This window comes from Phlebotomus papatasi, chromosome 2, assembly GCF_024763615.1.
Source record: "Phlebotomus papatasi isolate M1 chromosome 2, Ppap_2.1, whole genome shotgun sequence".
Taxonomy (NCBI): domain Eukaryota; kingdom Metazoa; phylum Arthropoda; class Insecta; order Diptera; family Psychodidae; genus Phlebotomus; species Phlebotomus papatasi.
This window is the reverse complement of record NC_077223.1, coordinates 82,655,084-82,670,195: the sequence shown is the minus strand read 5'-3', so window position 1 is coordinate 82,670,195 and position 15,112 is coordinate 82,655,084. Positions and strand designations below refer to the sequence as shown.

The 15,112-nt window shown below is 38.0% G+C and overlaps 3 protein-coding genes across 3 annotated transcripts in view; all 3 read left to right on the top strand.

Moving 5' to 3' along the window:
- The first annotated feature begins 74 nt into the window (after nucleotides 1-74).
- LOC129804676 (small RNA 2'-O-methyltransferase) lies at nucleotides 75-9,440 on the top strand. The gene is made up of 5 exons (XM_055852212.1): nucleotides 75-171; nucleotides 231-295; nucleotides 356-433; nucleotides 8,478-8,647; nucleotides 8,711-9,440. Exons 1-5 carry the CDS (start codon nucleotides 75-77, stop codon nucleotides 9,429-9,431), a joined length of 1,131 nt encoding a protein of 376 aa, XP_055708187.1. The 3' UTR covers nucleotides 9,432-9,440.
- On the top strand, nucleotides 2,892-6,132 carry LOC129804668 (little elongation complex subunit 1). The gene is made up of 2 exons (XM_055852196.1): nucleotides 2,892-3,021; nucleotides 3,087-6,132. The coding sequence occupies exon 2, from the start codon at nucleotides 3,087-3,089 to the stop codon at nucleotides 6,099-6,101; it is 3,015 nt and encodes a 1,004-aa protein (XP_055708171.1). The 5' UTR covers nucleotides 2,892-3,021; the 3' UTR covers nucleotides 6,102-6,132.
- Nucleotides 9,441-9,494: 54 nt separating the features above from the next.
- LOC129804672 (amphiphysin) overlaps nucleotides 9,495-15,112 on the top strand; it is a 71,432-nt gene continuing 65,814 nt past the window's right edge. Inside the window, exon 1 of the mRNA XM_055852201.1 lies at nucleotides 9,495-9,577. The gene's annotated coding sequence lies outside the window, so the exon portion shown is untranslated. The remainder of the gene's footprint in view (nucleotides 9,578-15,112) is intronic.

Below are 15,112 nucleotides of genomic sequence, written 5' to 3'. Positions count from 1 at the left end.
AAAAATTCAAGGATCTCCCGCATGATTTCCCGTGAAAACTGTAAACAAAACTCCCACCTTGACTCTCCTAACTGATGGATGATAGAAGATTTTATCCCGATCAAGCCCCTTTTCTGGCCAAAAGTATCTTCAGACCCGATGGATCAATTAAATTTGATCCGATTCTTTCTGGTAAATATTCCTGATTTTCCCTTGAATCTCAATGTGTTTAGCATTGTCTTGGGTTTCAGATCAAAGGTATTCCTTTGTCGTCAACCTACTTGGCAATAGTCATTGGCGGGAAAGAATTACAACGGTGAGAATCCCGGGGAAATTGGTTTCCTTTGAGATTTGCTAATCCCAGTTCGTGTTTCAGGTTGCAGACTTTGGATGTTCAGATTTATCTTTCTACCGAGTGCTGAGGAGTCTCAGGTTCCTCAAATCTGTGTATTTGGTAAGTTTTTCATGCATTTTTCATATCTCAGGAAAAATAGTTAGGTTATGTTTACAACCGGTAAACAATTTCCATTTTTCATACCTGTTCAGATTTCACAGCTATTGCTTTTAATCGACAATTGAACAATCTACGATTAAACCGTCTCAGCAAAGATCTATCTATAACTTTTTGTATTGTTAATATTTTTCTTTTAACAAATTCAAATGATTCTTGAAAACGGTAAACAACATTCTTTTTTATAAACTTTTAAAAATTAGGAGACATTTTTCAGTAAGGAAAGAGAACCATATACAATGGAATCTCGCTCAATCAGCTCTTTTTCAAGCGGGCGAAAAATTTTGTTTACAATTTTCACGTTTAATTGAAGCTAATTTGCTCAAATTCGCTGTAGTTCTTCCTATTTTATCGTGATTCTTTATAATTGAGCACTTTTTGTGGAATTTACAAAGGATTTGACGCCCAAATCAATCTACTGTATGTCTGAGAGTCTTCTGTATGTCGAATATTGGATAATTGCATTGTCACCCAAAAATAACATTATTTTATGAAAATTATTCGTTTTTTACAAAATGTCTTGTATTATTTACTAATGAAACACGTAATGCAAAAGATAATTCGTTAAAAGCGATTCGTTAAAAGTCATTTTAGGGTAACGATCCAATATTCTTGGTCGATACATACTTCACTACCCTATTATTTTTTTGTTACATGGATGTTGAGGGAGATGAGTTAGTTTCAGTCATGCATGATTTTGAAAAATCTAAATTCTTTTTTTTTTTAATAAACACAGGAAAATAAAGCAAAAATCACCCTTCGCATATGGGTTTTCATCTGTTATTTTCAGTCCCAATAATCCAAATAACGAAGAGCTAATAGTAATTTTTATTACAAGGTAATCATTATTTTACAATAGAATATCATAGATTTTGCAAATTATAACGATCGTCGAACACGTAAAAATTCAATTAATTTATTTTTAACATTATTAATTATAATTTATTTACTTCTCCTTAATGACCAGCGCACAATAATTTCTGTTTGTAAACATGTTTTCATAAAAATTTATAAGAGCGAGGTGACTGGATCTAGATCTTATCACTTTCATTGAAATGTCAAAAACATGTTTACAAAATAAAATTTATTGTACATTAGACATAATGCTCAACACACAATGACTTGTTTGTAAACATGTTTTCAACATTCCTATAAGAAAGAGCGAGATGACTATCTGTATTTTATTTACTCTCAGAGGAAATTTGGAAAACGTGTTTACAAACAAAAGTTATTGTGCACTAGGCATAACGATTAAACCTCTCTTTTGTATTTAAATTGACATCATAGATGTCTCCAGTTTGGCACTACTGGTTCTTCTTTAAATCACTCCTAGTTTTAGAAAGAGGACTACTCTGAAAGTGTTTTAAAACTTAAAAGCAACATCAAAAATATTTGTCTTTTCCATGTCCATTTAATTCTTTTCATCAAAAGTAAAATTAACTCCACATTAACACTTTGAGGGCGAATGCTTACTACAATAGACACTCTCTCAATTAGGCATTAGGGTCGAAATTATTATCCCGAATTATCGTGAAATTCAAACGTGAAGCTGTTTAAAAACAAACTATTTTGTCTATCTGAATAATTCATATTAAATTTTCTTACTCCTAATCATTGTAAATTCCTTAAAAAATACCCTCAATAATACAGAATCACAATAAAACTAAGAGGGACCACAACGAATTTGAGTATACAGTAGGTAGAGTCTTCTAAATTCGAACGCTCGGGGGGTATTTTTGATATTTCTCACCTCCCAAATTCGAACGATTTTTTCAAAACTAACGAAATTTGTGTGAGATTAAATTGTACTTTGAATCAAATTCTCGTACTTTCTCGCAAGTTTTTGTGGTAACATACTTCCTTTTCATTTTACACGACTATAATGTATGTAAACATTCAGGAAGAAGCACATAAATATGATTTTCATTCACCTAGAATAGGAACTTTCTAACATAACCTCACAATTGACATTTTGAATCCAAACGGCGTTCGAATTTGAGAGATACAGATTTGAGAGACTCTACTGTAGCGTTCTTTTATTGTAAAAAAAAAATTGCATATTGGTTAACTCTTTCCGGACCGCAGCATATATGCTGCAAGCCAATTTCACAATTTTTTAATCAAAAATATCTAAGCTCAGGAATTAATTGAGGTCCTACAAAAAATATCTTACATTTGGACATCCTTATAGTTTGTTATCATCCAAAATAATTGAATTTTTCTCAGTTCTGAATAATTAAAAAAACACTGTTTTTCACTGAATATTCATATGCTGCTTTTTGGGTACTCAGTCCCAAAAGAGACGAAAGAGTTAACATAAGAATCATAAAACTTTTATCCTGTTTTGGGATTATGCTTTGACCTTTGAGCTATTTTTCGCGCTCAAAACTGAGCGACAGTGTTGCCATATTCAGAGTGTCCGGCGCAGTTTCTCCTAACCTCACTAAATAAACGTTTAGACATGCCGACAACAAAAATGTGTTTTGTGAAATTTGTACATATTTAGGCTATTAGTGTAATTTTTTTAAGCGGTAAGTACTCTTTAGCAGTTCCCCTGTCGATTTAGTATGGATTTATCAAAGTTTTGTGTTTGCAGATGGAAAAAATAGAAGGGAAATTCTTCCCTCTGGGTAGCATAATGCCGCCCACTCATTCGGCTGATACTCACATTCTGGCCAAAACTATTGCCAGTACGGACTCCCTGGTGCGGAGGTTGCGTCAGGAGCAAGAGGAGGGTTCGAAGCAGAAGAGTATGATTGAGACAATGCGGAAAACGAGTATGAAAATCCATAAGATGTATATGAAGGAGAAGGAGAAGAATGAGAGGAATGAGGAGGTGAATAGGGGACTCAGGGAGGAAATTGAGGGGCTTAAGAGGCAGATTGAGGCCCAAAATAACGAAATGATCAATTTGGACTGTGTCCATCGGCAAACTCTGGCGGAAATTCAGGAGTCTGCCGGGAAGGTGACGAAGAGTCAGCAGAAGGTCTTCATTCAGCTTGTCCGTGAGTATCTGGGGAGTGTTGGGAAGTTGGAGGAGAATGATTTGCTGCCGGAGAAGGGTTTAGTTCATGTGAGGACGATTAAAGGGAAGTTGGGGAAATTTCCTTGGCTGAAGGAGGTTTTGAGGGAGTTCCAGAGTCCGGAGAAGAAGGTGAAGAGGGGTAGGAAGAAGAGGGTGGATAGGGAGGTATCAGTGGAATCATCGAGTGACACGGATATGGGAGAGATTGGAAGTGCTATTGAGTCATTTGTGGAAGGAGCTCTTGAGAGTTTCGATAGTGCGATTGAATTGGAAGTTTCTGAGCCTGTTTCTCAGAAGATCTTCTGTGATAAGGGTACAATGACAACGAGTATTACGGTTACGAGGGGTACCAATACGGAAGATGTTAGGCAAACTGCTGATGCATCAACCCTTTTTCCCGAATTCAATCCAATGTCGTATGAGGAAATCTTCCAGGAGATGATTGTGGATGTTCCGGAGATGATTGGGACGATACCAAATGTGATTTTGAGGGATGTGGGGGTGGAGTGTGATCTTGGAGGGAAGGAAATGGTAAATGCTGAGACCCTAACGGATCTCTGCAATATCCGGAAGGGAATTGGGTACAGGAAACGGAAATCTCTTGGCCAGTCTGCAAGTGTCAAGCTTGAGCATTTGAAAATTGAACCAACATCTCCTAGACCTGACGAACTTCCGATCCTCCATCCACAATTCGACAGGCTTTGGTCAATCATGGGACAAACCCTATTTGCTCTGCTCCGGAATTCCTGCGACATTGGGCAAAATCAATTTTTCCAAGAGCGGGAAAATGTAGTAAAGGCCATTTTCATGGAGGAAATGCAAAGGAGGGAAAATTCCCTGAACGATTTTACGCAGTATTCCTTGCCAGTACTCGCGCAGAAGGGTTCAGAGAAGACTCTGATTGTTCCGGAAGCTCCGGAACTTGATGATTCGAATACGGTTGAGCTTGAAAAGCCGCCCAAGGTTCAGAGAAAAACAGTTCCAACAAAGAGAAAGAGGAGCAATGTAATTGTAAAGTCTCTGAAGAAAATCAAGCTCCAGAGGCAGAAAAGGGCAGAAGAGAATCCCCAAGATGACTTAGATTCACTCGAGGACTTTGATCTCGAGAAGATTCGGGAATTTTATGCACTGCCTGAGCTTCTGGAGGAGATTCCTGAACTTCCGGAAGGATTCGGATTTCCGAATTGTGATAAAGGGAAGAAACGGGAAGCTGGGAAACAAATAATCCCATCAACTGCTATTCCGGAACCCCTTGGGGCGATTCCAGAGGTTCCGGAAGACATTGCAGCTCCAACTTGTACCGTGGAGAGCCTGGAAGCTGTTCCGGAGCCTCCGGCACCATCAACCAAAGCAACAATAATGAATTTTGTTCGGCGGCAAAAGCTCAAGAGGTTACAGAAGCCCGATCAGGGAATTCTGAACAAATGTCGAGTAATTGTGCGGGAATACTTACAGGTGGAGTGGGTGTCGGCTGAATTAGCGAGATATGTGCAGAAATTGGCGGTCCTGAGGCCGGAAGAGAACGTGATTTTTGAGGTTATGTCGGAAATTGTTGAAGAAACAAAAGATGAATTGGTATTCAATCCATTTGGGAGCATGGCTCCCTTGATCCCGCGAACACATCAGCAAATCATCATTTTTTGTCACAATCTGTCACCGGAGTATCCATCAGGATTCCTCCGGAGACTCCGTCATGCCCTAGAAAGGAGAATGTTTACGTTGAAAGCTGAGAAGAAGAGCCTGAAAAATCTCACAAATTTAACTTACTTGCTGATAGCTCTGATGGATTTGGAGTTTGGGGAGAGGCATGGGAAACTTCCAGTCCATCTGTTTATCTTCAAGTGCCTCTATTACTTCAATCACAAAGCCCCACCATTGATCCTTATGATCCTAAAAGCCTTTCCGGACACTTTTCCTGAAGGTCCGGATGAGAACTTCGAAAAAACAGATACACTCCTTCTGGCCCTGAGATGTTCTCTTGCTAATCTACCTCCATTGTCAAATGCAGAAACCGAAAATCCGGAATACAAGAAGAAGGAACTCTTCCAACTTCTCCTGTACAAATACAAATACCATCCCGGAAAGCCATCTCCGGATGAAACAACAAATATTTTAATGACACGCCTAAATCGAGGGAATTGCCACAATATCTCCCATGCCTTTACTCTCCTGGCCAAGAGGATGGGAGTATCATGGGCAAGGCCTTTTATCCACGACAAACTCATCCCGCGGCTCAATGATCTCCTCCTCGAAAGCGTTCAAGAGATGCGCAATCATCAAATAGTCACACTAATCAACGCCATCTCGTGCATTGTCAAGGCTTTTCCCAACAAGGAGGACACTGCAGAGTATCACAGGATTTTTGGATGCATCCTGGAGAGCACGGAGGGACAGCATAATGTGCAGGAAGCAGCTGTGGCGGCTTTCCTGCGTCTCGCCCGATTCGGCATGGTCAATGTCTTCAGTCAGATCTATCAGTGGAAAGCCAGGATGCCCATCAGCAGAGATCTACAAGCAGCCCTCAATACCTTTGTCCACCGGAAGCCCAAAAAGTTTTGGATAACGCTCGAGAGGCAGATTAAATAATTTGGAGGAAATACACGAGATTTTATTTAATTCCACTGACTTTTTCTGGGAATGCTTTTTTGGGGTTCCGGAAGGGTTCTTGGGATTGTTCTCAATCATTTACTTCGTTCTGGCGAGGAGTGGTAAGTAACATCAAAGTCTTCTCATGATTAGTTGCAAAAATTGAAAATTTCTGATGAATTTATTTGGATTCGAACCCCAGGACAATTACAGCACAGAGCGAGCGGTCTGCGAATTATTCCATAAGTACTTTTGCATTATTTACCGTTTACCGGTTTTCAACCGTTTCAAACCGATTTATAAATCACTCAATTGTCCAAAATACACCTCAGGAGTAATATAATTAAATTTCTGATAAAAAATAGTTATCGGTTATGAACCGGTTCAAAACCGATTCAGTTTTATAGGAAATTCCAAGACCTTTCCAACGAGCCCAAACATGATACCATTCAGTTGAGAAATACGCTTTCTAGAGCCTTTTTACCCTTTGACCTTGAAACACCGTTATTAGGAATGATTTAACGGTATTTTCGTATAAGGACGAAATGTCCGCCTGGATAATACCTAAAACTTTCGTATCTCTTACCGTTTGGCCTCTAGATGGGTAACAAGTTTACGGACAAAAAAAAATTCTTCATTTACGGGTACTTAACCGATTCATTACCGATTGAGACCGAAGAAGTCGGGTTGGAAATTTCAAGACCTTTCCAAAAAAAATCCGAATGTAATCAAATCGGCTGAAAAATAGACCCTCTAAAGTAGTAAAAACTTATTCCTGCAAAAATTCAAGATGGTGGTTTTTTAAGGGGTTATATAGGCCTTTTTCTGATAATAATTCATTGTGTCGAAAAGGTCGAAAATATTTTAGAAATTCCAACTTTTGGGATATGAAAGAATAACTTTTTTAGAACAACATTTTAAAAAAATTGAAAATTCGACCGTTGGTAGCTGATTTTTGGAACGATTTCTCTAAAAACAGACCTTGCGGTATAGGCAGGATTTTTTCCAGTAGGTTCATCGGAAATAAAAAAAAACCGAATATACTCTGTTAGATGATTAGTTGGACTCCTGGATGAACGAAGGATTTTTGAAAAAAGCACAATTTGGATTTTTAGCAAAAGTTTTTGTAAAAAAGCACCAATTTTATCCTATTTTTCAACACATTTTGTATTGTAAAAATGGTTCTGATTAAAGAAAATGCAAATCCTTCGTTTAAACACTAGAAAATACTTCTCAAAACAAGTATCCAACATTTCAGAAAGATCGGTTCAGTAGATTCTGAGTAATCTTGACTACCGCATTATAAAACGGTGTTTTGAGTAAAACGCGTTTAAAGTTTTACAACAATATGCGTGCTCGGGCGGAATGCATAACTAAAGCTGCTCTACCTCCGAGAGTTTTACTCCGATTGACTTGAAATTTTTAGAAAATATTTTTCAAATGCTATACTATAAAATAAAACAATAAAAAATGATTTTTTTTGACCTGAAAGATCCATGTAACCCCTTAAGTCATAAGTATTAGACAAAATGTTCGTCTGGAACACCGCTAAAAAAAACTAAAAAAAAAGATGGTTTTAGAGGGGAAGGGAAGGTGTGGAGGAGATGAGGGGCATGTTAACGACCCTTGGGTCGACTTATGGGGGTCCTTGAAGGTTCCAAGTCTCTATCTCTAATCGCTTGGCCTGTAGAACTTTCGACAGCCGAACAGACAGACGAATATAGGGTAAGATGGAGTAATTTGCAATCATGTCTATTTTGAAATTTTGAGATATTCTTACTGTTTCAGATGGTCAAATAAAAAAGGAAAACCACGAAGAAATACAAGTCTTTACATTCAAGAGTAGGTAATACTTCGTTATTTTTTCCTGTTGTCATCTAAAACTGATAGGAAATCTCTCAGTCCCAAATTAGACATGATTCCAAATTAACCCATCTTACCCTACAGGCCTACAGCGTGACGCCATTTCTCAGAAATCATCTAAGAAAAAAATAACTTTAGGTAGTCAGGAAAAAAAATTTTCTTTATGGGACACCAGTGTTCCAATCGTCCTTAAAGGGTTAACTAATCTTTTAATAAAAAATTATAATAATTTACAACGGAAGTTGTGATTCTTATGCCAACCGCCTATGTCTAAATTTTTAAATAATTTTTTATCTAGATTCTAGATTTACCAGGAAAAGATGTTGTGGTCATACCTACTGAAATCATACTTTTTTATTGGCTGATACCGCTGATAATTTTTTTTTGTTAAATTTCCTCAGAATAATGATTTTCTTTACGAATTTGAATTCTTTATTTAAAGTTATTATAAGGATCTGAAACTGAATCAGCTGAATCCTTAAAGGATCAATTCCGAATCCTGTCAAATTCTAGGTGGATATTGATGAAGAACTCCTGAAAAACAATCGGCATCGAGCACAACCAATTAATAATGACTTCATCCAGAAGAGGGATACTCCTTTCCGGGTGGAAGTCCTTCGGGGAAGTGTTGATTGCTTCTGCGACAAAATGAATAATTTGGATGCTTTTGTTGCTATTGAATTGTGAGTTAAAAATCTAATATCGCTCGCCAGGACATTTTAGGTAAATTATATATTTTTTCTCAGGATTGAGCATTTGTATCCAGAGGAACTTGAAAGACTGCCTTACAATGTGTTCCATCTAATTAGACCCCAAATAGCCATCTTCACAACTCCAAACTCTGACTTCAACATCCTCTTTGCCACCCTCCCAGCACAAAAATTCCGGCACGATGACCACAAGTTTGAGTGGAGCAGGGAGCAATTCAGGGAGTGGGCTGACAATCTCACAGAGAGATTTCCAGATTACAGTGTCGATGTGCAGGGCATTGGACCGGCTCCTGAAGGATCAGAAGAGGACTATGGATGTTGCAGTCAAGCGGCTATTTTTGTCAGGAGGCCAGATTCTGCCGTGGAAATTAATCCGCAGGAGATTCAAGAGTACAATGGTGGAGCCAAGATTCAGAAATATGATATTATCTTAGAATGTGATTATCCTTTTGATGAACGCTCGAGGGAACAAAAGATAACAGATTGTGCGATGTATCAAATCAATCGGATGGAGCATAGACGTCGAATGGACAAGGAGGACGAATATGATAGCTTCAGACTCGAGATTCCGTTGGAGAGACTGGTGGAAGAGGTTTCTGGAGAAGTTTCAACGACCGTGGAGGAACTTGAAGTACTCCTAAAGGCGAAGAATCTCCAGATTGAGGAAGGAACTGTCATTGTGGTGTCTGATGACGAGGAATATGATGAGTATCAAGAGGAATTTGGAGAATTTGAAGATTATGAAGACTATGATTGAATCTATGAAGACAAGTGTTTCTCTTTGCGGGAAAGTCGCGAGTTGCTCAGTTTTAAAAATTCACCACTTTCAACAGGTGGTTTTGAGGTGTGAGCCGTGAAAAATGAAGAGGCGACATCATTCAGAAAAAGGCTTGGAGGAACTCGGTAAGTCTAAAATTATAATATTTGTCCTTTTTTATTTAGCTTTAGGGGAGACTGGGGCAATGTCAAAACTCATATTTAATTCTTTCATGAGCTCTGAGAAAACTTTAACGTTTTATAATGAGCATAGTCTCACTCTGACCCTGGTCAGTGTCGGTTGTGATTCTAAAATCGCTCCAATCAATCCCCAATAAATATTAACTGTGCTTGAATTATTGTGTCAATAAATTTAGTGAATCTATTTATAGTGCATTATCAAAAATCATAGATAAAGACACAAAATTGTGCAATTAAACGTGTTTTCGGATAAAATTTAAATCAAACTCTCAAGGAATAAACCCTTTAAATAAGGGGGGTTCTCCCCCCAATAAATTTTGTGCTTACAGTAGTGAACAATATGGATTTTAATACAGACATTCAAAGGGGAAATTTCCCCCCCTTGCAAAATAAAAGTTTTTTTAAACCCCAAAACTATGGAAGATATCTACTGATTTCAAGTGAAACTAGAGATCTTAAAAACCTCAACATTTTTGAAGCGCATGATGCACTTCAAGAGTTATCACCAGGCGGTATCGCCGAAGTACACTGGCTCCCTAGTGGGGATTTTCTGATAGCTCCCAAAACCCTCTCCCATTTCAATTCAATTAAGAATGCTTCGCTACTAGGAGGGCATCCTGTCACAGTAAAAGAAGACATTAGATACAATTCCGTTCAGGGCCGAATCTATTGTCCAGAAATTATGAAACTCGACTGCGATTATATAAAGGAACGGCTTGCATCCCAAGGCGTGATAGCAGTTGAAAGAATGAAAACCAGGGACCCAACCAAAAAGTTGATAGATTCTCCGGTCCACCTTCTCACTTTCTCGCTCACTGAAGTGCCTGATAAATTGGATGTGGGCTTTTTAAAAGTCGCTGTAAGACTACACTCCCCATCCCCATTGCGCTGCACAAACTGTCACCAGTTAAAACACACAAAAAAATGGTGCAAATCACCCCAATCCATTTGCGGTGTCTGTGGGGAGCCCAAAATTGACCACCCTAATGAAGGGCCCTGTAAAAAACCTCCTATGTGCGTAAATTGCAAGGGTAATCATCCCAGTTTTGACAGAAAATGTCCTGAATACATTATCTTGGAGGGTATTAATGCCATTAACTCTTTCGTCTCCTTTGGGACTCTGGGTACCCATGGAAAAAATAATTTTTTTAGACTATTTAGAATCGATAAAATTCCGATTCTTGTGGATGATTACAAACTATAAGGATGTCCAAATCTAGGATATTTTTTGCAGGATCCCAATTAACTCCTGAGCTAAGATATTCTTGGTCAAAAATCGTGAATTTTCGATTTTCTGCTTCCTTGCACATATTGTGACTTTTTTCATATTTCTAGACCCGAATAAGGAAAAACCTCTCGGGGCCAATAAGTATGATAACTAACAATTACAGATTACATAAATTCGAAAAACAATTTTTTCATAAATTTTCAAAAAACTTGTTCAAAGTTGATGGGTATTCTCGTCCCCAAGAATCTTGAGGTCAAATGTAAGGTTATCCCGCCAGTGCCCGCCATTTGCTTTTTGACACCAACCTTGTAAGAAAATTCAAGCGGGAGCGAAATTTTTGTCAATATGGCCGATAATTTTGACATTTGGCAGCGAAGGAGATTGCTTTCGGGGAAGTTTTTCCTATTCTTCCAGATTTTGGTGAATTCTGATTGTCCAGGAAGTGTTTTTTTGGCTCTTGAGAAAGCTTAATGTGTCTGCAATAACATCCTGTTGAGAGAAATGTGTGTTAAAGTGCTATTCTGTGAAATATTTTGAGGAATCTGTTGTCAAGCAGGAGTTGGGTGTCCTTTTCAGCACTTCCTGGACATCCCAAAAGATACTGGTCAATAATTCTTCTTGTTTTAGTGATCAACATTGTAAAGGAGTCATTTGACATGCAAAAATAATTCACAAAATTGATATTATTGGCTTTTGGAAAATTGAAGTTTGTCCAAGTTTCTATTTTTTGCGTTCTTTAGGGGACGAGAGTTCCCATGAGTTTTCCAATTTCCCAGAGGCGGAGAAAATTCTTTCTCTACAAAAGTATCATATTTGACCAGTAAGACTTACAATAAAGTGAGTTTTACTGAAATTCGTTCGCTGGTTATGTTGTGGTCCGGAAAGAGTTAAAACCATTGAAAGAGTGCCCCATAAGGTTGCAAAAAAACTTTTCTTTGAGAGATTCGGTGAGAAAAATGGTTTGGTTTATTCTATTAACAATTCACTCGCACCATCATTCACTGATATTCTCAAGAAAAACACACCCTCTAATAATTCCTCAAATTCCCATGCTCAAAAGAAGCCAAATTCACAAGCCAATTCCCAAATATTTCGCACTTCTTCTAATGTAGAAAATATTCCCTCCACTTCTTCTACTGATAAAGTTGAACAAAAAACGAGTCCAAATATGCAGAACTCATCCAGTGAGGTTAAAAAAAGTGCACATCATCAAAAGCCCAAAAATACCAAAACCAGAAATCCAGCCAATGCCCATCTCATGGAGTACCAAAGGAAACTAAAAGAAGAGATTAACGCCCAGAAACAACCGCAAGTACCTCATAAACCAACAATTACCTCAGATACAAAATTATGTCACAATCAGGAAATTTCTGCATTGCAAAATGCTGATAATGAACCGGATCCAAAAATTATTGCCACTCAATCTCTTAATACGGTCACTGACCTTACAGATTCGAGAAAAATCCCATCCTCACATGAAAAAACCCCACTCCAATCTTTATGCACACAAAATGAAGCAAATTCGAATGAATTTGATAAATCCACACAAAATAAATCAGATAAAACTTACTCTGATACAAACACTACTAATGCAGAAAATGCACATAATTCCACATTTAACACACCAAAAATTTCTCAAAGTCCCTCAGAAATCACAGAGGTTCAGTCTGTTGATAAGCTTATTGAGGACTGTGAAATGCTGATTGATGAAGTTTCTGGTTTTAAGGGGGTTAAAAGGGGGAGGGAAATATGTCATGACTATTCCATTTCAGGAGATTCTAAACCAAGCAAGTTAATGGCAATACCAGTAGACCAGGTAAATGAGATTTCTCCTCAAAATAATAGCCTAAATGAAAACCAAAGGTCTAGCAATGATGTCCCTCAAAATGACCCCACCTATGATTGCTCAGAAGATGAATTTCCTGGGTTCCCACCTGTGAAAGAACCCAGTGATCTTCCCTCAACAAATAAATCATGATGAATTCTCATCAAAATTCACATGCACAATCTACAAATCACACAAACACTAATTACAATAATAATCCACTTTCCATGCCTGTAGTTCCCTCTCAAATGCCCCACAACTTCATTCAGTGGAATTGTAGAGGTTTTTGGAAACGAAAACCAGAAATTGAGCTCCTTGCATCAACACATAAGCCTCTTGCGATTGCTCTACAAGAAACGCATGTTTCAAACAATGCTATTCCACCAACAATACCTGGATACTCAGGCTGTTTTTTCAACTCAGCTCCTAACTCAACTAGAAGTAGTGGGGTTGGGATCCTAATTCAGAATGGATGGTTTTATGAACCAATTCTAATACAAACTCCTCTTGAGATTATTGCAGTGAAGATAAAATGGCACTATACAATTAATTTAATTTCGATTTATATTAGACCTCAGGACAATATTCCAAAGAGACACTTATCAGACCTTATACGAAAATTACCACGTCCTTTTATTTTAATGGGAGATTTCAATGCATCTAACCCTGAATGGGGTAGTACGAGGCTCGATAATAGGGGAACTTTTCTTGGAGAAGTTATTGATGAGGAAAATATTATTATCCTAAATAGCGGATTGCATACGAATATCTCTCTGGCCCACAATACATTTAACGCAGTTGATCTCACACTAGTCGACAGCAGTAGAGCTGGTAACTACATTTGGAGCACTCATTACGACCTCTGCGGAAGTGATCATGTCCCAATTTTTGTCGATGATTTATTTCACATACCCACTGGAGTATCTTCTGGAAAAAAGTGGAATGAAGATTTAGCAAAATGGGATCTTTTTGCATCAAAAGCTGACCTAGGATATCTTAATGAAGCCATGTCTATAGAAGAGGCCTATAATAAATTCAAAGAAAGCATCACATTGGCAGCTGAAGATGCAATACCTATTAAAACTAAGACTAACGTAAAGAGGAAAGTTCCTTGGTGGAACGAAGACATTGCCCGAGCCATTAAAGAAAGAAAAAAAGCCTATCGACAATTCAAAGCTCATCCCTTAACGTCGTATAGAGATAAATATTTAGAATCAGTAGAAAACGTCAAAAAACTTATTAAAGATGCAAAAACCAAAACGTGGCATGATTTCGTACAAAACATTAATCCAAACACCCCATCAGGAGAAATCTGGAAGAAGGTTCGTGCGCTTAGAGGAGGGAGGGAACCGGAGATCCGATTCATTAACAATGATGATCAAATAATCGTTGATCCTGTTCAAATCGCCAATAGACTAGGAGAAAAGTTCACCGAGCATTCTTCAAACAATTCGCTATCCGCTGATGAAATCCAAAATAAAAACAACCTCACCTCAATAACGTGCAATCTACCAAATAGGAATGATTTCCCGGACTTGGACTTAAAATTTACCTTACTTGAACTAGAATCGGCAATTTCACATAGTAAAGGCAAATCCACAGGACCCAACGAAATCTCATATAACATGATATCAAACCTACTTCCAAGAAACAAAACTCTATTATTATTACTCTACAATAGGATGTGGAATGAAAAATCATATCCTTCCAACTGGACAGAGGCCAACATTATACCCATTCCCAAATTCCAAGGACAGACACCACTCAATCCTGAATATAGACCAATCTCCCTCACAAATTGTGACCTTAAAATTTTTGAAAGAATGGTAAACTATCGACTCATGTGGACCCTAGAATCAAATTGCCTTCTCGCAGAATCCCAAAGTGGATTCAGAAGAAAAAGAAGCACAATTAATCCTCTGCTTCGATTGACTCATGATATTTATTCAGGGTGGTCAAAGGGAGAGCATACTATTTCTATATTTTTTGATCTTGAAAAAGCATATGACCGGATCTGGAAAACCACCATTATTAACCAACTTAAAGAATGGCACATTGGAGGATCTATGCTTGCTTTCATAGATTTTTACCTAAGCCGAAGAAATGTTCGTGTAACTGCAAATGGAAAACAATCTGATCTATTTTCATTTGAAAACGGCACACCGCAAGGGGGAGTACTTTCAGTCACCCTATTTCTTATAGGGATCAATAGTCTGCAGAATCTCTTTCCGGCTGAGTCACGTATCAAACTCTTGCTATATGCAGACGACATTTCCATTTACATCACAGGAAAAGACACGGACGAATTAACACAAGAGCTCCAAGAAAAGGTGGATGAAATGGAAGAATGGGCAGAAACTCGTGGCTTTAAGTTTTCAGCCAGGAAAACTGCGGCTGTGCATTTTTGTCGCAAATATAAATGTGTATC

Coding starts and splice junctions, on each gene's coding strand:
- LOC129804668 (XM_055852196.1), top strand. CDS start 3,087: ATGGAAAAAATAGAAGGGAAATTCTTCCCTCTGGGTAGCATAATGCCG.
- LOC129804676 (XM_055852212.1), top strand. CDS start 75: ATGGATGATAGAAGATTTTATCCCGATCAAGCCCCTTTTCTGGCCAAA. Junction 296..355: donor GGCGGGAAAGAATTACAACG/GTGAGAATCCCG, acceptor TTCGTGTTTCAG/GTTGCAGACTTTGGATGTTC. Junction 8,648..8,710: donor GCTTTTGTTGCTATTGAATT/GTGAGTTAAAAA, acceptor ATTTTTTCTCAG/GATTGAGCATTTGTATCCAG.